The sequence below is a fragment of the Ascaphus truei genome, chromosome 3 (assembly GCF_040206685.1).
Source record: "Ascaphus truei isolate aAscTru1 chromosome 3, aAscTru1.hap1, whole genome shotgun sequence".
Classification (NCBI taxonomy): domain Eukaryota; kingdom Metazoa; phylum Chordata; class Amphibia; order Anura; family Ascaphidae; genus Ascaphus; species Ascaphus truei.
Window position 1 is genome coordinate 376,534,909 of NC_134485.1, and position 25,443 is coordinate 376,560,351.

At 41.5% G+C, this 25,443-nt stretch overlaps 1 protein-coding gene across 1 annotated transcript; it reads right to left on the minus strand.

The window, feature by feature from the left end:
- Window positions 1-562: 562 nt before the first annotated feature.
- Window positions 563-24,576, minus strand: LOC142490776 (uncharacterized). Its single transcript, XM_075593194.1, has 4 exons — window positions 24,402-24,576; window positions 13,978-14,055; window positions 12,880-13,614; window positions 563-612 (listed from the first exon to the last, which is right to left on the minus strand). The coding sequence occupies exons 1-4, from the start codon at window positions 24,574-24,576 to the stop codon at window positions 563-565; spliced, it is 1,038 nt and encodes a 345-aa protein (XP_075449309.1).
- Between the last annotated feature and the right edge of the window lie 867 nt (window positions 24,577-25,443).

The window sequence follows — 25,443 nt, forward strand, 5'->3', positions numbered from 1 at the left end:
ATTATCGCTAGGCTACATTACTTTAAAACAAGGGACGCAATCTTTAAATGCACTAGAGCGGAGGGGGCCTGCCGGTTCGAGGGAGCCACGATGCAGTTGTTCCAAGATCTATCCCCAATCACACTAATGAGGAGAAGAGCACTGCAACCCGTCACTAAACTGCTGCGGGACCGGGCAGTTCGATATCGTTTGACCGTTCGGCCTCTTGGTCATAAGGAACGGGAAGGCCATATCAATGAAGGACCCGGGAGAGAGTGAGGATTTCCTCAATAAACTGGGGCTGAAGGAGGGCCCGACAAAAAGCCCCAGGAGAGAGGCACGAGAGGAGACAGAGTGGAGCACCGTAGGTCCTTCCAAATCACCCCGAGACCCGGCGATCCCCGCAGTAATTTGAGGCGAATGCCTAAATCCATTTGACTGAATACACGGCCTAAAAGTTAGGGTAGAGGTTTACCCAACAGTTTGTTAAATAGAGAGCTTGCCACATTGCCTGACAGGGCCAATAACCTGCTGATGATGCCACTAAGAGTGCTGGACTGCTTGCCATGAAACGCGCCCTGTCTCAAGAGTGCTCTGAGACACCAGTGACTGTACTGGAAACCTGTAATCCTCCTAAGAAAAAAGGAAAAATAACAAAAATACAAACCCCTACCTGTTGCTGCAAATGGCGGGTCGCAGTGGAACGCAAGGCATCCAACATGGCGCCACAGCAAGCGCCTCACCGCATGGCTTCATTGCAGAAGTGGAGCGCTTCCAGACGCGGGAGCAGGTGAGGGGACGTCCTTCTTCGCGGGCTAGCTGAGGGAAAAAGGCGGCCGCCGGAAGAACGGCGCCGGAAATAGAGCGGGCGCCATCTTGGAGGAGGCAGACTGAAGGCGATACCGGAAGTCATCATCATCCAATGCCGGAAGAGGCCGCAAACCCGCGAGTACCGGCGCACACTGTTGTGGCGACGCCAGAACACTCACCTACAACTCGGCGGCATGTAGCGGAAGGAGTGACGAGCCAAATGCGGCACAGAGTGCAGCGGAAGCGAGCGGACATCAGAGGCAACGAGGGGGTTGAGGTACACATGGCCAGATAACAGATAGAAGGGGATAATAGAGAGTGGGACATAGTAACGAGAGCACTACAGCAGTAATCATTAAACAGGGACGCACCACTCACAGCACACAGCTAGGTCCAGGGGTCACAGCTAGAGAAACAAGGAGGCCCAGATAAGGAGCAGGAAACTAGCTGAACATACCTAATCCCAGGGCAGCAGCTTGTAGAGGCACATACCAAGACAGAGACAGGCAGGAATGCACGAGCGGCTAGCGATCAGGGGCAAGAAGTTGCACTCTGAACCTTACACTTTACTTTTAAAGTTAACAGTTGAATTTAAAATTAAGAGCATAAATAACAAAAAGTTGTCGTTACACGATTACACTGCACAGGCAAGAGAGGGGGAGGGATGCTGTCCCTCGCGAAGGCTTTGTGCATGAGTCTCCACATGGGCGTGGGAGAGAAGACCCACGAGTGGCCCATGGAAGTCCCGTCTAGGCCAGCCGAGCAGGGCGGGAGAGGGGGATGGAGGGCCATCCCGAACTCCGTCCAGGCTGCACGCCTGGAGAGGGCAAAGAAGGAGATTGGGGGAGCTAGTTCCCGCCCAGTCCCCGGACAGTTATTAAATGTTGGAATGAATGCTGAATTGTGTATTTTTGTGTCTTCCCAGTGTGTCCCCCTCTGTATTCCCATGCCACGCCCAGCTCGCTGACAGGTGGAATCAATCCCAGAGGCACCAGCCATCCTCACCGCCGACATCATGGGCTCCGACGGTTGCTCACGCAAGAGAAAAGGTTTGGAATTGCAATCATGAGTAAAGGGATTACTATTATATCACATAATGTGAAAGGCTTTAACAATCCAGGGAAGCGCAGACTAGCTATGGCGGACTACAAAAAAACTGACCCTGACATCATCCTCTTACAGGAAACACATTTTTCTAAATCTAGTTCACCGAAATATATTGATTATAGGTTTAAGAACTGGTTCTCAGCTTCAGCCACCAAAAAAAAGAGAGGTGTGGCCATTCTAGTACATAACCGTTTGCCCTTTGCGATTAAGACCATTAAAAAAGACTACAACGGCCGATTCCTAATTATAAGCGGCGAAATAAGAGGTCAACCAATCACGCTGGCAAACATTTATGCGCCAAGTGAAGGCACGGAAACTTTCCTAGAAAGATTCTTCTCTATCCTCCAGAGGATAGCGCAGGGCTGTGTAATACTCGGGGGCGACTTTAACCAGACGCTAGATCCAGTACTAGATAGATGCACCCCGAGCGGTAAAATTAACTCAAGGATAAGACAAACTTGGATTAGAGGGCTGAGAACCAATAACCTTTTAGATATTTGGCGAGAACAGCACCGACAGGATAAAGGTTTTACATTCTACTCCCACCCACATGACAGATATAGTAGGATAGACTACCTTTTTGTATCCAGTAGAGTGGTTTCACAGATCTCCCACATGGGCATCCACGATATTTCGTGGTCAGATCATGCACCGATAGAGCTGCGGTGCTCTGATTTTATCCTAGACAGACCAGGGGCGAACTGGAAGCTCAATGAAGTCTTACTAAAAATCCCCGAAAATGCACAAAATGTAGGGGATAGAATCAGGGAATACTTTCAGGAGAATACGGGAAGTGTGACTTCGCAGGCTACCTTATGGGAAGCCCATAAGGCGACTCTGAGAGGAGAGCTCATAAGGATTGCAAGCAGACGAAAGAGAGAGAAGGACAAGAAAATCAATCAATTACAAGCAGAATTGGCAGTCCTCTCAACTCGACATAAAAATAACAAAGACGCAATGACCCTTAAGGAGTTGCTAGACACTAAAACCAAGCTTAATATCTTGCTAACTTCCCATGCTGAAAAGGAGCTGACATGGTCTAAGCGGAAATTTTTTGAGAAAGCAAACAGGCCAGATACCCTACTTGCCAACAAACTAAGAGACAAAAACCAAGTCTCCCAAATTCAGGCAATTCGAACAGTGCATGGGCATCTGACCTCTGACCCCAAACAAATAGTTAACGAATTAAAAATATATTACGAAACCCTCTACGATGGGGCGAAGGTGGCACACACACCAACCACAAAAGCACGATTAAAGACGTTCTTAACAGAGGCTCAATTGCCTAAAGTGACCAGAGAGGAGAGGGACGCACTACAGGCAGACTTTACTATCGAGGAACTCCTAGAGGTAATGAAGTCATTAAAGGCAGCCAAGGCCCCAGGCCCAGATGGCTTCTCCAATCTCTATTATAAGAAATTTCACAAAATATTAGCTCCTCATCTACTAAAATTATGTAATTCCTTCCTGGATGGTGCCCCCATCCGAGCTCGATGCTCCAGTCGTCTTTCTCAGTAATCCACAAACAAGGAAAAGACCCAGTGGACTGTAAAAGCTATAAACCCATCTCGTTAATAAACTCTGACACAAAAATATTTTCCAAACTTTTAGCTAACCGCCTTAACCAGGTGTTGTCCAAGTTGGTCCATCCAGATCAAGTAGGGTTCATATGCGGTCGACAAGCAGCTGATAACACCAGACGGATTATCGACTTGATTGATCTGGCGCAAAAAAAACATATCCCGTCTATGGTGCTTAGTTTAGATGCAGAAAAAGCGTTCGACAGAATTGATTGGCCCTACTTGAGGGAGACGCTGGGAGCGTTCGGATTGGGGGGGAGAATGATAGAGGCAATTCTCGCTCTGTATCGGGGACCGACAGCGAAGGTCAGACACCAGGGCTTCCCCTCGGGAGAATTTCAGATAAAGAGCGGCACCAGGCAGGGATGTCCTCTGTCACCCCTTCTCTTTGCGCTATGTATTGAACCCCTAGCGGCGCACATCCGCCTTAGCCCGAATATAGCAGGAATCCAAATTAGTGACCAGCCACATAAGGTGGCCCTGTACGCTGATGACGTGATACTCACACTATCACAGCCCCTCACCTCTCTGCCGAACGTTTTCCAATTATTAGGGGAATTTAATGCGATATCGGGGTTTAAAATTAACCAGGCAAAATCAGAAGCCCTAAATATCAATTTACCTAAAGCTACCGAGAAACTGATCACGGTGAACTTTGAATTCAAATGGCAAACCTCCTCCATAAAATATCTAGGAATAAATATCACGAAACAATCAGGCACCCTTTATAAAGCTAATTACCCCAGACTAATTCGGACACTGATGGAAGATCTCCGGAAATGGGCAGGGTACAACATATCCTGGATTGGCAGGATTCAATCTCTAAAAATGAATCTCCTTCCCAGAATTCTGTACCTATTTCAGACTCTTCCGGTCCCTATAATCAGGGAAGAGATCCTTCGGTTACAGTCCGCAATGGTGAAATTTATCTGGGGTAATAAAACCCCCCGCGTCAAAACTAACACACTAATTCGGCCCACAACAAAAAAAGGATTAGCGGTACCTTGCCTGTTGTCATACTATAGAGCGGCCCAATTAACCCAAATCATCCAGTGGCACACCCACCCTAGTCGGAGGTGTTGGGTGGAGCTGGAGGCGGCCTGCTGTGGCCCGGTGGCACTGCAGGACCTGATCTGGCTTCCAAATAAAGTCCGCAAGGACTTCAAACACCCGCTCCCCGCGATTGTCGGCTCTTTAGCAGTATGGGACAAAAGCAAATATAAACATGTCTTAATGAGACAACACTCCTTGATGACCCCAATTTTGGGAAACCCTGATTTCGCTCCGGGCCTGCAGAAGAAGGATTTCATTATATGGACACAGAAGGGCTACACTCGCCTTTTACACCTGGAGGGTAGAATTTCTATCAAACCATTTGAGCAAATTAAGGGCCTCATGCAGTAAGCGTTGATAAGGGAAATATGGCCATGTTATAGCCAAAATTGGGTTTGAGATTCAGTAAGCGCCGATAAGTGCTTCATATCGCCAGGTTTCGGAGCCGATAATTTGGTTATGGCCAGTCGCCTGCCGATAAGCCTGTTTTCGACACTGATCGCCACTTTTTTAAATCGGCTGGATTCAACAAAAAAAAACAGCTTATCGGGGCTGATCGGCACTACGAAATTGAGATGTTATGGCCGATTTCTCCCGCCAACTAAAGTTGGCATTTTGGACGGGAGAACGATCGCTAAGGCTGCCGGAACGGCACTTTGAAAAAAAAAATCTTCTGTACATCAATGGAAGTCAATGGAGCGGGGACGTATAACAGTATAGTACTGTTTACGTTTCATTGCTCACAATACAAGGGGGATTTGCATGACAGTGTGGGGGCATTCCCTGCATTGTGTCACAGCTGATGTGTCTTATTTGCATAACATTCGACTTTTACATGTTTTCAGCATTTGCGGGTCACATTACTCATCATGTGATGATGTGGCAAGGGAAAATACTATACTACACTCTTAAAGGAGAACCTCACATCATATCACACATTTTACTCAACTCAGCGACAATTATTTACATGATGTTACACATGTCACACATGTCACACATACACAGTATATTCATCTTCCTTTACATTACACAATGCTTGTAATGTGACACGCATCTTTAAACGTTCATGTACATCTGTCTTCTCATGTTTACATATACTTTTGGGTCCTCCCTATTTTCATGACGTCACTTATTGGACGCTCAATCACATTGCATGTTTACATTGTAACCGTTGCATTACAAGCACTTCAACCTAACTTATACACACATGTACAGTAATTCATCATTGGGACACCTTGTAAACTCATTCTATACCAACTATCCTCCTTACACAAATGCATGCATATGCACACGACTATTCATTGTTGCCAACATGTCACAATAACATGGATAATTACACATGTTACACAAAACTTTTCCCACGTCAATCTCAGCCTTTTTGTCTCATTACATGACTGACTCTTGCGTTCACAAGTGTTACATGCATTGCACATGCAACTATTTATTTGCAAGCAATCTTTGTACAAAGCTTCACGTCACATCATTGCCAAATATCATCATTCCCTGCAGAATACACACAACAAATACTTAGAACAACAAGTGCACACAGCTTGCCACAGAAGTACTTTATTATGTTAATGTAACACCTTGCATTTTACTATGTCACCTGACATCATCACATACCTATTTAAAGGACGCACATTACCTGCTCATTCACAGCTACTCATTTCAAAATGTTGCGAATGTTTAGGAGACGCAGGAACATTCTTTTCTATGACATGCTTGCTGATCAAGAGAATGATATAGGGCAAGGTAGGGACACACCGAGGGACAGTGACAGTGACGCGGATACGACAGGGACAGGGAGAGGGACAGGCCGAGGGACAGGTAGAGGGACAGGAGATCAGAGGAGAAGACAGAGGAGACAACTTGTGCCTCGTCCGCGTCTGTACAGGGAGAGAACCCTGTTAGATGGGATGAGTGAGGAGGAGATTGTAAGTCGCTATCGTTTGAGTTCAGCAGCAATCTTAGCTCTTTATGAGGAGATAAGGGGGGATTTAGATTTTTTCACAGCCAGAGGTCGTGCAGTCCCTGGGCTTGTTAAAATGCTGTGCTCATTACATTATCTTGCTTCCGCGTCATACCAGACAACTGTGGGCATAGTGGGCGGGGTCTCGCAATCTACATTCTCGCGGGCCTTGACCCAGTTTCTCTATGCACTCAATAGACGCGCTAGGAATTATATTCATTTTCCTACAGAGGCAACAGAGTGGCTGGAAGTCAGGACTGGCTTTTATAATATAGCAGGGATACCATCTGTGCTGGGTGCAATCGATTGCACACATGTTGCTTTGATTGCACCTAGTCAGAGTGAGCATGTGTACCGCAATCGGAAGCACTACCATTCACTCAATGTACAGGTGGTATGTGATGCCACGATGAGGATAATGCATGTGGTACCCAAGTTCCCTGGTTCCAGTCACGATTCCTCTATCCTGAGGAACTCTTCAGTCTTCCATGCGTTCGAAGAGGGACATTTTGAACCTGGTTGGCTGCTGGGTGAGTACATATTTACATGTTCTAACACAAAACACATGTTGATTTAGGAATGTTGGCATTGTACAATTTGATCACTAATGTCAGCTTATGTGTGCTCCATTCATTATAGGTGACTCAGGATACGGAATTAGGCCGTGGCTCTTGACTCCGGTGCTAAACCCTCAAACTGAAGCAGAGGACAGGTACAATGCAGCCCATATATCTACAAGATCTGTTATAGAGAGGACATTTGGCCTACTCAAGACCAGGTTTAGGTGTCTGGACAGAACTGGTGGGGCTCTTCTATACAAGCCTCAAAAAGTGTCTGATATTATCCTTGCCTGTTGCATTTTGCACAATGTTGCACTCAGGCACAATGTACAGTCAGACCTAGCTGAGGCTTTGGTAGACGAGCATCCCACCCATGTAGCTGCTGAAAATGAACAAACAGCCAGTGGTGGCCAGACACGACAGAATCTCATCAATTCATTTTTTTCTTGTAAGTACAAACTCATATGTTCCTAGTACTACTTTTATAGTTTAATTATGTTATATTAACAATAATGTTTCTTTATATAACCTTCTGTTAGGACACAGATGAATATGGGTTGCACACCTTTCTTTTCTCTGCTGTGTGCACAAAGGGATGTGGCACCGGTATGTTATTGTTGCACAGGTTATATAATCCCTCTTCAATTGTACTTTAGTTGTGTGTATGTGAATACAACTTGGGTAACAAAGCAATAATATTTTAGCATTGTGTTATTCCTTATGCTAAGACAAAACACATATTATGCCCATAATCATTCATGCTTCTAGTATGCTTACATACAATGTTATTGGTGCAGTGTAACATGTACATCCATATGATGTGTACACCAGGCTGATTTACATTTTGAATGTCATGAAATATACATGGTGTTGTACATTTAACACCAAATACACACTTTGCTGTGTTGTTTACGGTACTGAAGATGGCATGTCAATGTTTGCAATTTATATATTGTTCCTTTGCATTATAGGTATATCTCCAGTATGACTGATCATGGTATGTATATTTGCTGACATCTCTCATAAGATGTGGCTACCTCAATCTTCCTATAATTATTGGAACTAAAAACCCAACATATTGGTTTAAACACAAATGTTACATATATGTACTTTCTGTATCATGTATATGCATTTAGCTACTCTTGAGCTTTCATGTGCATTGTATTACAAAATGATTACTCACATTTCATCACATTTTATGTATGTTTCCTTATAATTTCCATTAATGTAATATAGAGGTGGTTGGAGAAAAGGGGATAACTGTACTTATTTGTTTACTTACGGGAGCACATTCATCACTAGCATAGACACACTTTTTAAGACAACTGTTTGTGTCTCTATCAATTGGTGTAGGATCCATGTATAACACCGACAAATGATAACACCAGCTTTATTATGGTAGCTTATATCATCATATTGACTATACTATGTATTTCTAAACGATTAATAAACACAGTAAACTATAGTTAGTTAGGTTAATGAAATATACACAGAAACGTACTTCATAACATGATGGTGATGTCATATTCAGAACATCATGCATTGGAGGGGACCATAACATCTGGCCAGTAACATTATTTGCTACAGTCCCAAACCATTTTATCTACATACCCATGTAACAAGAGATTTTAAAAATAAATGGCTACTTGGTTGTAAGTGTCCTTTACATTGGGAGAAGGAGTGGCTCACTGAGTAAAGACACACACTGGCACTGATAGTTTGAAGCAGGGGAGTCTGGTTCAATTCCCGGTGTGGGCTCCTTGTGACCTTGGCCAAGTCACTTTATCTCCCTGTGCCTCATGCGGCAAAAAAACATTTGTACGTTCCACGGGCCAGGGACCTCAGGCTGAAACATGTGTCTGTAAATCGCTGCGTACAACTAGCAGCCCTATACATGAACATGCTCATATTATTATTATTATTGTTACATAGTTTCGACAGTCATACGTTCCATTACATATTAGAATACACAAATGTGTTAGCAGAGTGGGAATGGTTGTTATATATAAAACACACCATGTCATAAAATGTTAGTAGTCATTAAAGAACACTCAATAAAAATTCATGAGGCACTCTTTTGCAACATCATTATGTTAATTAAGTGCTTATGCAATATAGGCATAAGGGTATCACATTTTTAATTGTTTGTTAATAAGCGCTGCAAGCAATATAAAATTAGTTCCATATGTAGTATAGTAGTCGGTGGCTCCTCCTCACAATCATCTCATATAAAGGTAGACTCTTCTGAAATCATACATTGATCCGATTGTATCTTCCCCGACATCTCTGAAATACAGCAAACACATGATGGTCAAAGATGGCACCTTACTAGATATGCATCCGTGACAACGCGTTACGCAGCTCTATATGATTGTGTAGATACACACGTCAGTCACTTATATGTTAGAAGTAAAACTGTTCATCAGTATGTAATGTTTCTTTAAATTTGTAGCAGGCATAACTATGTATAAGAAGTGAACGTTGCCTGTATACTGAAAGATGTGCGCGCACATCTTTGTGTGCGCACGCACTTCACGCTTGGCTCCACTAACTGTTAGCGCATGCGCAAAACAAAGCGTACGTTGTGCGTTCAATACATGTTGAAAATACCAGTAAACATAACATCTTTATTTCAAATACAATGAAGACGAAACTACATTCGTTCTAAACGAGTACATCTGTATTCTTTTTAAACAGACGTGTTTGAACAGAAAGCACGGCCGATAACACAATGCGCAAATGCAATACGTGTGACGTCATGTTAAGCCAGCGTGAAACGCACGCTAACACTCCTCCCACTCAATTAACATTCGGCTAACGCCCAGGGTACGCCTACAAACACTGAGCCGCACGCATCACACACTGCAGTTACCGTTACTATAACAAAACATGACAGCCAATAGGCTTTGAGGCGCGCACGTCGCTTGGGGGCGGGACTTACATCACTAATCCTTTTTAAGGACGCCTTGGCCCATGACAAGGGTCCCACGTCATACGTGGTGGACCCGGTTTTCAATGTTGTAGATGTTGCATGATAACAAAACAGGTATGTGTTAGAGTAATGGTAAAATGTTGCTAATATGTTTAAAGGGATAGGAAAGTACGTATATTTATTCCGTCAGCAATGTGTACTACTCTTTCAGGTCCTACTATATTGTATTAGGAAACAATTTGTTTGTGATCGCTACATGTTATGCAGTCTGCAATGTTACGCTGTATCCACGCATTGAAAGTGAAAATGGTGGTTACAAAAAAAAAAAAAATTTAAACGCAGAGTCAACGCATAACGATTGTTATATTTACCATTCTTCTAGAATTAACTCTTCGCCTGGCTGCAACTGGTCGCTCCAGAAATGCAAGGCATTTTCATCCACGCTTAACCCAACCGCTGAATCCAGTATGGCACATATCTCCTCCAGGATGCGCTCATAGGAATCGCCACTGCTTTCTTCAAATAATTGGTCGGGAGGTAGGTTCATTTCTTCGGGTTCCCATTCCAATGCATTTTCAGCTGAAAGGCTTGGTACATAATCATAGTACTTTTGTTCTTGTACAATGTGGGTTTCAGGAATGGAGGCTGCAGATATTGCAGCACGTATCGATTCAAACGGATCAGTAGTAGCGGATACATTGCTATTGCCATTAGGAATAAATATGCCTTTCACGACAATATAAGTGCCGTCTTTCAGGAGAAATTGTTTTTCCGGGGCAATCTTCCAGAAACCATAGGTGTGTTGTAGCTTATCCTGGTCACGTTCAAAAAAGTCATTACTTGATAAAGTGAATCTTATTGAGGAATTAAAATTCCGTGCATGCTTACGGTCTTGGTAATAAGGATATTTTGCTCGAATGAAATCATCGATTTGGCGTGTGCTTGCTTTCTGTCCGCGACTGTTCAAGATGGCTTCACAGATCATGTACTTATACCCTAAAAGGGGATTAATATTGTTAACGAATTCATCAGCCATGTCTGAGTAGCACAAAAGCTGTGTGCAGGTCTGTGTTATTTGCTCATCAAAATGAATGTGCTGAATGGCTAACAAACTCCTGTTTTTCCTTGTCAAGGTCAACAAAACTAACTACTTTGACTCCTTATTTCAAACGCCAATTGGATTTGTTTGTCTAATTGGGTTAACAGTTGTGGTTCGTGATATGGGACTGTGGGAGAAACATTTCTCCTTCTTTTATCTCGTTTGTGAAAAACATCCCTAGACTTTGAATGCGTTCACATAGTGTTTTTTTGAAAACTAACAAAGACCAGTGTGTGAAAATATTTCTTAGCCAGGCATATCAGTAAAAACACACCTGCAAAAAGAAATGTTTTTTCCCCGCTTACATTTCTGTGTGTATGTGAAAGTCTGGTTAACTCCCTGTCTGCATGAGTTTAAATACGTGTGTATATATATATATATATATATAAATATATCTCTTATAAAAATATATATATATTTATATATTATATTTTATTTTTTTTTATATTGCAGGAGTACACACAACATTGATGGCATTAAGTATACCTTGTATGAAACCTATTTAAATGGTGAGAAACATGATTGAATTAAGTAATAAACATTTGTTTAAGCACAATACTGTTAGAGTCTCATACTTAGGATATTTCTCAAACATTAGGCCTGTATTATTAAAATAGTGTTTTCACAAGGAAGCATGAAGTGTATTAGTTTGTGTATACCAGTTTATATAGTACTATATATATATATATATATATATATATATATATATATATATATGTATATGTATATATATATATATGTATATATATATATGTATATATATATATATATATATATATATATATATATATATATATATATATATATACATATATATACATATATATACATATATATATATATATATATATATACATATATATATACACATATACATATATATATACACATATATATATACATACACATATATATATACACACTCACACACTCACACTCACACTCACTCAGTGTGTGTGTGTGTGTGTGTGTGTGTGTGTGTGTGTGTGTGTGTATATATATTATTATACATTCTGAGATGTTATAGAAACGAACACACAACTGATTAAAGGACAAAATTACAATGGCCAAGCAAGGCAAAGGTAAGTAATAATTTACACATAATCCTGCTGTACACGTACAAGAAAGATGTTTGCACTTACTTAGGTGTTTTAATAATTGCATGTGACTAATATGCATATGCAATTCTTACATCAATTAACACACCCAAATGCAATGTTTTGCTGCAAAGTCAATGGCAGCTTCTCTAAACTTAGCAACTGGCTCCTGGTGGACCATTACTGAACAGACGATTACAACATAAATATTTATAACACAATTAATTATGAGTGTTAACATTTCCAAAACTTCACGTGTACAAGAACATAGTTGAAAGTTTGGAAACAACACAGTCTTCAGCATACATACAATAGTAATTAGATAATCTGAAGTCAACAAAACAAGGCCAAAGACATATTTTCTGAATTATAACATTTATTTTTTTTGTTCCTTTTGCGAGCGAGTAACAGGCCTGCTTGTTGTCTCTTGAATTTTCCTTTTTCTTTTGCCACCAACTTTAGGCACAACAGAGCCACTTTGAGTGGCCTCTGGCACTTCACGGGCAGGGCTTGTGGCCAGTGACTGTTCACCTACGGGGCTTGTGGCCAGTGACTCACCTACAGGGCTTGTGGCCAGTGACTCACCTACAGGGCTTTTGGGCAGTGATTCACCTACAGGGCTTTTGGGCAGCGATTCACCTACAGGGCTTTTGGGCAGCGATTCACCTACAGGGCTTTTGGGCAGCAACTCACCTACAGGGCTTTTGGGCAGCGATTCACCTACAGGGCTTTTGGGCAGCGACTCACCTACAGGGCTTTTGGGTAGTGACTGTTCACGGACAGGGCTTGTGCCCAGTGACACATGTGAGCAAGTTGGTAGACACTGCACAAGTGATGGTTGGTCTGTTTCATGTGTGTCTTGTTTTGTTTTTGTCGCCTCCTTTGTAGGTGTCTGCTGCTGAATTTGTACAGATGGCAGCGGTAGGATGTCATCAGGAACCTGCACAGCAATGTCTGCTACTTGACCGGTAACATTTGGGCCTGGTGAATGAATATCAGATGAATGTGGTGAAAACTGACCTGCATGAACAGATCCTGGCTGGGAGGTGTTGAATTGTGGTACATTAGTAATTCTCCAGTAATTAGCTTGTGTTTGCTGAACAACTAATGCTTCGAATGAGGTGTTGATTTTTTGCAACTGTTTAGGCACTTCAATGAAGACTCTGTGGAGATGTGCCAATTGTGATACTGTTTCTTCCTGCAGTCCAATCATCCTTTCCAGCACTGTCATCATGTCTGAATGGCGACGATTTTCTGCGTCCACTATTTTTCCCTCTGAAGCTACAATTGCATCGTATGTGGAAGTTGATGGACGATTTGGCGGTAAAACAGTTTCTATTGGCACCTCTTCATGGTCACATGATTGTATTTCAGTCTCTTCTGTGGCGTCATCCTCATCATACTCATCATCCTCATCACCATGATGTTCTAAAAAGAAATGTACACATTATTAAATGGCATGTTAATGTATGCTGTGTTACTATGTAATTGTACTGTGTCCTAAGTAACACCTAACATGTTAGCATACGTTTTATAACCTCATTAAAAACTACCTTGACTTACGAATAATGTTTGGACTCAGTATGAAATATGAATGAATGAAAAGTTGCTCTAAACTCAGAAGTCCTACATGATAATTAACATCACTAACACAATACATGTTGCCTTACACTTAATTTTCACTGACACTAAGTAATCCTATTTAAAGAAGATGTGCAAAACAAATAATGCACATGACAACATAACATATAGAAGAGCACATATTATATGGCCAGCAAATGATACACTCACCTTCTAGTAGTGTTGAGCTGGCTGACCCAGGTGAAGACACTTGTTCCATCTCAGGTGACACATGTCCTCCAGGGGCAACTATATATAACAATAACATAAGTTTTACATTTACATGTGTAAATATTGAACAAACACTTATTGTATGTTCTGTATTTATGATTAACTAACAACATCAGTTCCTTAACCGAAAATGTGTGTGAAAGTGAACATAAATAGTTGTAATAACACTGTACATGCCTGTGTACTTAGAATTTTTGAGTTCCCTAACATACAACATACTATGTTTCTGCAGTAATGCGTGAGGATAAATAGATTAAATGAGTACATAAAAATCATATGTTGTGTAGTGATATCAGTATCATAATGTACATAACTATCATGAGATGACCATTCACAATGGTTATCATGAAGGTGGTCATATTGCAAAAAGTGTTGTTTTTGGTAGAGGATATGTGTGGTACATTAATCGAAGATGTGGCACACCTGAATGTGGCTGTGACTCAACAAGACAACACATGCAGTGTGTGATAATGTGTCTTTCATAGTAGTTCAACTATAGATATGAGTGAACTAATGTGTGACGTACGCTTTGATAAGTAATGAGTTGTTGGGGCATTTAGTAGCTAGAGTTAAGCTTTCAAATGAGTGTGATTAACTTCAGTTGTGCTATTCAGGTTGTAAGAAAGGTATTCCCTTCCCCAAAAAGCCTAATCAGCCACACCTTTCAATGACTTGAAACAGGTGCAAATGGTGTGAACTAAGTTGACCGTGAAATGAGGCTGTAATTAGTGTGTGTGCTGAACCCCACCCCCTCTGTTGAAGTGTATGCTGTGATGAGATATTAATTGCAGCTGCTTTAACACAATGGTAGATGAGCTAAGTAGTCATCTGCAGTGTTTAAGTTATGAAAACAATGACATAACATATGATACGTGTGCCTCATTATGCTGTCTGTATATGACATAAAGCAAAAATGGACCTTTTCATAAGCAACTATAGATGTGTTAGTGCCAGTGATGTTTGTAGGCCGTTACATGCAATTTCTTTGATGCATGCTTAAAATAGGCAGTAATGTCATGTTTGTCGGAGTAAAATCAATAAAATACACAATAATATGATACATATTTCTGTTCTGTACCTGTAGCTACTAATAATTTCTCATGAACATGTGTTACACATGTGTACTACCCTGTTGTTCCCCATCTTCGCCCACCATCAATTGCTTCCACTGCAGCTATGCATTTTGGGAATTCACATGTAAATGAGCACGCAATGGCACGTGCTATATTAGTTACTGCTTTTAGTAGGACTACTACATATATGTCTATTTTGAGATATATATATACAGAATCAGACATATACATATATAGATGCAGGTATGCTTATATTGTGAAGACAGTATAAAAAGCAGTGTAAATATGCAAAATAACTGTAAGCAACGACACGCCTAGTACAGTAATATTTATCACCTGCTGGAAATTGTGACGGATAAATTCCAATGTCACGGTCACCAGCCAAGCCTTCCACGACGACGGTAAGTAATTTTGGCCGAAGCAGCTCCTCCAATGGAGTCAATATGAGACGTTGTGGTGTGGGCCCACCTCCAGTGCCAGTAGCATGCACGCGTTGGTCTTGTATTTTCTTTTTCAATTTGGACCTAATATCATCAAATCTTTTCCGACAATGATACTTGTCCCTGACACTATTCCCACAGGCATTGACACCAATGACTATTGTGTCCCACATTTCTTTTTTGCTTGCTGCACTTGTCCGCCCTTGAAAAACATATAAAAGATATGAGGTAAATTAATAATAATATAAGCACCAGTTTCCTACACTGCTAGCTGTTCCAAGAGATAGCAAACATGCTGTTTTATGTGTAATATGTGCAGCACATGAGCATTCACTACTAAACCTATACATGTAAGCAAGGTTGCATTCATATTGTATGCAGTTCTGGCAAATTGACCGCCTGTGTTTATTTGTCCTTGTAAGGCATGATAAAAAGCTGTGTTTCCACACTAATGAACATAGAAAGATATTGTGTACCCATATTTGCATATGAACAAAACTCAGATGACCTAGGATCACATGTATTTGAATAATAAATGTAAAGTTACACTTACCTACTAAATGTCCATAGAGACTGTCATAGTGCTCCAGAATGCCAGTGACAAGAGCCCTATTTTCCTGGTCATTGAAGCGAGGATTACGTGGCTTCTCCACACGTTTTTTCCGAGCAGGTTTAGGGTCAGAGCTTGGCTGGTGCTGACTGGACTCTCCTTCTTCCAATGGAAGAGCCTCCAAAAGCTGACCACCAGCAAGCACGCCACCACCAGACACCCCATCAGCAACTGCGCCACCAGCAGCACTCCCAGCACCAGCACTCCCACTCCTAGCACCAGCACTCCCACTCCTAGCACCAGCACTCCCACTCCTAGCACCAGCACTCACACTCCTAGCACCAGCACTCCCAGCACCAGCACTCCCACTCACAGCAACAGCACTCCCACTCCCAGCACCAGCACTCCCACTCACAGCAACAGCACTCCCACTCCCAACAACAGCACTCCCACTCCCAACAACAGCACTCCCACTCCCAGCAACACCACTCGCAGCACCAGCACTCCCACTCCCAACAACAGCACTCCCACTCCCAACAACAGCACTCCCACTCCCAGCAACACCACTCGCAGCACCAGCACTCCCACTCCCAACAACAGCACTCCCACTCCCAGCAACACCACTCGGTGCACCAGCAACATCACTCCCCTGAACAGAACGTTCACTCCGACGCGTACTCCCACGAGTAGCACTCCCACTCCCACCAGCATCACTCTTCCCACGCTTTGCGGGCATACTTCCAGCACTCACAAAAAACAGACAAGAAATGTACAGGCAATCACACGACCCACTTCCACATATAAAACAAGACAAAGATGTAAACAAAACAACAAAGGACAAAGCTCACCCAATACACAACAAGTCTCTCAGTCAATATGCAAATCTTCAATCGTCCAGCTCTGTGCGTCTCTCTCTCTCTCTCACTCCCAACAACACAGAGAATGATTAGCAGTACACGTTGCCTTTAAATATGGCGCGCAATCAAAAACATGCTTGTTTCGCCTGATTCAGCAAGATTTGTGATTGTGCAACCTAACAGCACCCCGCCACGCACGCCGATACACCTGTGTGTGATCGGCTCATCATCGTGAGAGTGGGCGGATTTGTTTTCTGGTTGATTTTGAATGTATTCGGCACTTACTGCATACGGAGAGGGAAAAACGCCAATAACATGACTAATCGATAAGCTTGCCGATTTCACATAATCGTCGCTTACTGCATGAGGCCCTAAGTCTGAAAAATCAGTTCCAAATTCAGAATTCTTTAGATACCTCCAGTTAAGAGCTTTTTATGATAAATTTCCCATTCGAGCTCAACGCACTAATTTTGAACAGCTCTGTTCTACTGGAACAGGAACCAGGGGACTTATCTCTACGATGTACAAAGCGGTGGTCTGTCCGAATCCTGACGCCGACGTGACATTAAAATATAAGAATAGATGGGAAAGAGATCTAGGGGACACATTAGAGGACAAGGACTGGGACTATATCGTCTTGGCGGCAGCTAAGAGCTCAATTTGCACGACATTGAAGGAGAACGCGTATAAGGTCCTGATGAGGTGGTATCTGACCCCACTGCGATTATCAAAGTTTGTCAGGGGCTACCCCCCATTGTGTCCTAAACAATGTGGGGAGCAGGCAGACTTGCTACACATGCTGTGGGGTTGCACCAAGATACTCCCAATCTGGGAAGATATCAGAAATTGGCTCCAGAGAATTCTCAATTGCGCGATCCCTTTAGACCCCTGGTTGTTTCTGCTGGCCAGACGCACCCCGGGGTTAAACAGGTCGGAGCACAAATTAATTGCACATTTTGCAACTGCCCTGAGGTGCGAAATCGCAGCATTGTGGAAGCAGCCGGAACTACCAAATATCCCAAAAATCAGGAATAGAATTTGGCACGTTTGCCGGATGGAACAGTTAACAAGTCTGGTTAACGACACCGGCACAAACTTTCTCAAAGTCTGGTCTCCATGGTTAGACCTGAACGATATCCCAGGGATCAATGCCTCCAAAATACTGCTCTAGGCGCGTTCTCCTTGGATGAGTGTAGGGGACGGGGAGACATAGAATACTGTCAGCAAGAGGGGACAACTAAATTCGGAAGCGAAATGAGCGAGCAGGGGCTAGGATACATTCGAGAGATCAGACGCCAACACTACGATTGCAGTTAACCTGAGATCTGTCGGACCAGAAGTCTTCAAAGCCCAAGAGACCCAGAGCCTTGCTGGAACCGTAGTTTCTAAGATGAGCCCAGCAGAGCTGAAGTCTTTCTGTGGCAGCCTCACCCCCCCCCCTCCCTTCCTCCTCCCTGGTGTAGTATGATTGTAAGTCTTGTTGGTCTGTGCGTAACCCCGGTATGTCTTGCGTGAGTCTACTTATAAAATCAGTTGGTATGGGTACTGTTATATAAGATAATGGGTTGGTAGAAAATGTGATAATTGTACCATGCACTCAATAAAAACTTCTTTGGTTGGAAAAAAATAATAATATTTATTTACCTAATAATGATAACACGCCAACTAACTTCATATTGTTTCTTGTATTTCTTTAGTTCTTTATTATATCAAAGTACCTAACAGACCATCAAATAGATTGCACCATAATCACAATATTGATAAAATATTACTATGCTAAACAAGAAAAAAAATCAAAGATTTTTAAAGATTTTACAAACTCCCAGTGTACAGTATGTAAATTCACAATTTATTGCTAAAATTCTACAGCCATCATCAACTGTTTACTTGTTTTACAATAATGATAGTTCAGTATTGCAAAGCTACAAAAGAATCATTTTTAAATATTCTACTGTGGAACAGTTCAGATTTGATTGAAATTACTTCTTCCATTAGCCTTCCAATTTCACTTTCTGTTGCATCAACACCTGGAAATAATTGTCCACCTGCACGTGTGGAACCTCTTCTCCAAACTACTTCACTTCAACCTGCAAAAGGTTTGCAGCAAATGGAAGGTACAGATCTACAGTACTAAGCACATTTTCCTATTGGTAGACCTTTTTTTTTTACTATCATTTTCATCCCTGATGCTCTTCATTTTTTATTTATTTAGGTATGGAAAAAAGTGGACGAGGTTAAAAAAAATACAGAACAATGCCGTTATTTACGTACACGTTTAATATTAATACTAATATGCTTTCCAACATCCATAGTGCAGTACACAAAGACTTTAACAATGTCTTTAAAAGTTTTAGGGCTAAATTGTACTGCGTGCTGGCAATGTTTAACCAAACCAACAAACCTCTATATGTATGCTTGTGTAATATGCAGAATGCAGTTTCAGAGTGACAGGCAACATTGCTCTCAAAACATGTTATATTCTTTGAACAGTTGTTGTTTAAAAAAAAAATTATGTAGCAATATTGCCCATGCCGTATACTATCGGGGGATATTATGGGATTCACTCGAAAGAAGTTAGTATTCCGTTGTAACATTTCTTTCCGTATTATCGGCATACACTATATATGTGGAATAGAAGGAACAAACAACTATACATATGTAAGTGTTTCTCCTATGATATGGTACCAGTGTTTGACCACTACATATATATATCAGAATTAATTCATTCTGGATGCGGTTCCTTTTTAGGGGAACATTGTCTGAGTATATACCGAGAGACACTTTATTATCTGTGGTGTTTATATACAATAGATACATTTAAACACTGAGGAAATGCATTATAAGTGATCTAAAAACACCTACCAGTATATATACACAGTGTTCGACAAACCTATACATTTGCTCGCCCCGGGCGAGTGGATTTAACATCGTGGCGAGCTCCTATTGGCCCAAGCAGCATACGTTTGGTACTAGGTGGCGAGTAGATTTTTTTGTGTGGCGAGTAGATTTTTTGGTGATTTGTCAACCACTAATATACATATATATTTCTATGCTTATTATGTTCTGATTTATATGCTCTGCAAATAGTCCTGTGACCTACATACAGCTCCATTAACCCCTATGGGTTTCCCAGCCCAATGTTAAGGGTGTTTAATGGTATATTCTATATACACTCTTTTATCTCTTCAGACTAGCGTCCTAACCACAAAGGTTTTTCAGTTTACCGTATGTCTCATATATATTTTTTCATATAATATAAGATGTTTCTTTATATGTAATACAGAAGTTCAGCGGCGAATCAGCTGCTGAGCCTGTAGTGTGACCTCCTCCTTTCCCGAGTGCTGCGAGCTGGTGTCTGGGGACCTAGTGCACTGGGTCCCATCTGTATTACATCTTTGGACCTTCCTGCTCTCACCGGGACTGCAAGGAGCTCATTTTAACTTTATTATTATTATTATTTATGTGAGTTTGTGATATATATTTGTGGGTTTTTAATACACCTTCTGCCATTCACTCTGGTGCGCTGTGCCTTTTATTGTCATTTGTTGAAGATCTTTCTGGATTGCCTGGAGGGAGATCGGAGCACCCTCCTTTGGTATATGCAGCAGTAACTGTCTTTTAATGTCTGTACCCCTCCCACACACACACACACACACACACTCGTTTCTACGTTCTGTACCCATCTGATACTATTTCTGTGATTCTGGTGCAACTACTCTTTTGAAATGTTTTTCCAGTTATGGGAATCTTCTTATCAAATAATTTTATCACAAAAACAGATAAGATGGTTATGTGAATGAGGAATGCATTTGTAAATGGCAATGCTGATAGTAAGTTATGCAACCGTTTGGTAACTCTAATGGTATCATTGGAATCTTAAGGAGCAACTGACTGGATGTACTGTTTAATACTGTAATACACACATACTGTGCATACTGATGCAAGAAGCTATTTTTGGAATTTATTTTGAAATAATTGTTCAACATCTTGTCTACAGGATGCTATGTTTTAAATATGTGTACAAAAATTACACTGCATATTTCTGTGTTGGCTCATTTATGGAGGTAGACATTCTTTTGCAGGTTTGTTATTTACATTTGTTCATCCCCTTAGTCGATCATTTTTTCACCTGTTTATATTATACTTTGCTTTCCACCTTGGAGAAGGTTTTTGCAACATATGTCATTATCATAGCAAAAATAAATGGTCTCTTGTACCGATCTTCTCTACTCATTGGTGAGTTTTCATTAAATTGTGGTAGTGCTGATCAGGATATGATCTCAAGGAATCTCTCATTGAAGTCAATAGGAGTTTCTGTGAGATAATGGGCCTTATTCAGAGAACATTCATAAAAAAATTCGCCAGGGAATTTAAAATGAATGTTTTTTGGGCGTTGCTATCACGGTATTCAGAAAGGCTCGAATACCTGTGATAGCAGAATGCCCAAACCTGGCGAGTTGCTGCCAGCGAGAGCCTCGAGCCTCTGCAAAGGCAAAAACCAGCGATTCATTTCTGATGCAGAGAGAGCTGCTCTGAGAGAGCCGCCTCTCCCAGTGGAAATGTCGCCCGAAAATTATTTATTTAAATATACATTCCTTTAATAGTGTAGAGGTGCAGGGGGTCTCCGGAGATGAACCACGTTGGTTTTATGTCCTGGGACCCCCTGCTTCCCGAGATACAGGCCTCTTTATGGGGTGCCGGTATCTCCTATGCAAGGAAATGTCCCGCGTCACGTGACCGGAACATTTCCTTGCATAGGAGATACCGGCACCCCATAAAGAGGCCTGTATCTCGGGAAGCAGGGGGTCCCCGGACATAAAACCAACGTGGTTCAGCTCCGGAGACCCCCTGCACCTCTACACTATTAAAGAAATATATATTAAAATTAATATGTAAAAACACATAAATACACGCCCCCCCCCCCCCGCTCTGCCCAAATCCATACAGTACAGTAATGGGCAAATTAACTATTATCCAGATATGGATAATATATTATTTGCCCATTATTAAACACTGCAGTCGCATACATAAATAAAATAAATAAATACAGTTATACTTACCACAACAGCAGGTCCCTCTGTCCTCCGTTGCCAGAAAGCATATATTGAAAAAAAATACATTCTAATGGTCCCTAACCCCTTAATCACCTTTGCGGTTACCGCTATAGTTATTAAGGGGTTAACCCACCCTGACCCGTGAGGCCTAAGCACCCTCCCCAGAATGACTATACCCACCCTATACCCATTGAGTAGTATAGTGGTACATCATACCCATATAATAATAATATGGGCATGATAAGCCTCTATAGCACTCAATGAGCACCCTAATAAAAATACAGTAATACACAAGACACACAGTAATAAAACCTAACTATACTCCCAAAAAACACACTTCACTAAATAAAATCAGTAGCCAGCTAATCCAATCAATAGAAGAAATTACAACATCAACAATGAATTAATTAAACCATTACCCAATCAAACCAATTAATCCCTAAAGCAACTCAAAATGAATAGTAACACTAACCAATGTAAACAATGAATTAATCCTACATTAATTAATGTAACCATTAAAAGACAAATAAATGCATTAAAACTATCTCTGAAGTATCCATAAAACACATTAGCTAACATAATATAACTTGAAGTACAAGTGAACACCAATCGCAAACCTTTTAATACATTAACCATAAACAAACAATCACTTCCACATCATTAAATGCAATAACAAGCGAGAAATGCCCCCCAAATATTGGCATAATAATGTATTAATCTGTACCCGAAAGAGGTACAGATTAATATATTACCAGTCAATGTGCCTCCCCCAAAAAATAAAAAAACACACCCAAAAAATAGACCTGTAAAAAGAGACATTTACAAACATAGAATATCTTACTTACCATTAGAAGCGGTGGCCCTCCGACTCCCGGGGTAACAGGAAGCTCACATACCTTGAAGGCCTCCAACAGCATCCGATGCCATCATCCATCAGGATCCGGCTCAGGTACCCCAAACTTCTTTTTTCTTTCTGTACTCACCGTCTTCTATCTTCATCTGTAACCATTTCTTGTTGTTCTTTATCTTCTTTCTTCATCTGTCAATCCATAAAACCCCATGTTAAATCCCAGCCGATGCTGTCTCGTCGGCTTCTTGGGCTCAAATGAGGCGTCACGGCCTTAAATATGGCTTGTGACGTCACATTTACCCTCACAATGGTGAACAGCCACCTGATTGGCTGTTAAGTGTTACTATTCATTTTGAGTTGCTTTAGGGATTAATTGGTTTGATTGGGTAATGGTTTAATTAATTCATTGTTGATGTTGTAATTGCTTCTATTGATTGGATTAGCTGGCTACTGATTTTATTTAGTGAAGTGTGTTTTTTGGGAGTATAGTTAGGTTTTATTACTGTGTGTCTTGTGTATTACTGTATTTTTATTAGGGTGCTCATTGAGTGCTATAGAGGCTTATCATGCCCATATTATTATTATATGCGTATGATGTACCACTATACTACTCAATGGGTATAGGGTGGGTATAGTCAGTCTGGGGTGGGTGCTTAGGCCTCAGGGGTGAGTGAAGGGGGTATTAGCCCTAAGGATGTGTGTTTAGACCTTGCGGGGGGGTAGCGGTTGGGTTAACCCCTTTATTACCTTAGCGGCATTAACCGCTAAGGTAATGAAGGGGTTAACTCCCCCCGCAACCCTCCCGCAATGCCTAAACAGCCACTAAGAGCCAAATTCCCCCTTCACCCACCCCCGATAGCCACTGTATTGCATTGTATTGTATGTTTATTACAGTAAGCCTGGCACGGGTGTTTAACCCCTTCATTGCCTTAGCGGTTAGCCGCTAAGGTAATGAAGTTGCTGTACATTCATGTTTCCTGCCTCGGATGCATGCCGTGGGGGTCCAGAGCTGCTATTAATGGCTAGCAGCTCCGGAGACCCCCGGCATCAATCCGAGGCAGGAAAGGGGCCTGATTTCTTCTAAGTCCCGACCCATCACAGCTCATTGAGGCCATCTCCCCACCAATTGTCCAACAATTTTGTGGGGAATTGGATTTGGGTAGAAAATCGTTTTTTAAGCCTGCGATGGGCTGCGATGGGCCGCGACACCCGATCGCGGGTCTCTGAATAGCGGGAGTTTATCAACCCTCCGAAAATGGTCGATAAGGGCCTGATCGCTGCTCAGTCAGCGAATTTTGGACGGAGATAAAATTTTGCGTCGATACAGGCCGTTATCGAGCACTTATCGAGGCTATCTGAATAACAGTAGCCATTTTGGTCGATAAGTGCTCGATAAGGGCCTTATCGAGGCTTTCTGAATAAGGCCCAATGTCTCAATTGGCACCATCACAGTCTAATGAATAACTACCAAAAAAAACTTAGTGCATTATTTAATGTAAAAAACTAAAAATAACATAAAAACTCAAGGTAACACACTCACAAACAGTCTTGCAATTAGCGTGTTGCTGAGTTGCATTAACTCGATTAGTATGCTGTCCTCTGGAGAGTATCCTTCCCAAGACCATCACCGTCTGCTCCGAATGTGTTGTATCCTGGATATGTATCTGGCATCCGGCATCAGTGGCAATTAATCTTCCAGGTGTAGTCACGATCATCTCGATCAGCTGAAAAGTCTCTAGGTTAGTGACCCTCTCTCACAGGACCGCAGGAAAGAACAATTCCACTGACTCTGAACACAGACAGATAGCCTACACGTTTCATAGCAGCTATTGCTACTTTATCAGGGTAGTTTGTCCAGTATTCATATTCATGATCCTTATGTAGAGGCTAGTCTGTCTTATTCAGCGCTAGTGAATATTTAATTTGTTTATACACATACACACACATAGTACACATACATATACATACATACTGTACACAAACATACAGTACATACATACTGTATAAATATACATATAAGTTTTAGAACATTTCTTTTTCAGTATAAACACTGTACACTTTTTGTTATTATTAAAAATAAATATGAAATATATATATATATATATATATATATATATATATATATATATAGAAATTAAAGGTTGGAGCTTGCGTGTACTGACTGATCCGTGTGGTTGATTTGAAGTGCTGGTTGTTTAAAGTGTGTGCAGTTAGAACCAGAAGGAAAGGGAAGTACTGGGTATACTAGCAGGGGTGGCTGTTTTGGGGGAGTGTGCAGTGGGTTAATTTATTTTTAAAGTGTGCTGTAATTTGAAGCCTGTAACTTTTTTTCACTTTCTCCTGCCTGAGGCAGAGTGGGTGTGGTTGGTTAATTGGCTGGCCTTACACACCTGCAGTGGGTGGGGTTAGTTAATTGATAACCTAACACACCTGGTGTGTGTCCCTATTTAAACAGAGGCTTCTAACGAATCCTGAGCTTGCATGTATTGACTGATCCGTGTGGTTGATTTGAAGTGCTGGTTGTTTAAAGTGTGTGCAGTTAGAACCAGAAGCAGTTAAACAGGGTATAGCATATTGAAGTA

What these genes read in the sequence shown, in the direction of transcription:
- LOC142490776 (XM_075593194.1), bottom strand. Translation starts at nt 24,576, where the DNA reads ATGATCGTGACTACACCTGGAAGATTAATTGCCACTGATGCCGGATGC. An exon ending in CGCTAATTGCAAGACTGTTT is followed by an intron (nt 14,056 to 24,401) that starts GTGAGTGTGTTA and finishes TGTTATATATAG; the next exon opens with TTGCCCCTGGAGGACATGTG. An exon ending in CAGCTCAACACTACTAGAAG is followed by an intron (nt 13,615 to 13,977) that starts GTGAGTGTATCA and finishes ATTTCTTTTTAG; the next exon opens with AACATCATGGTGATGAGGAT.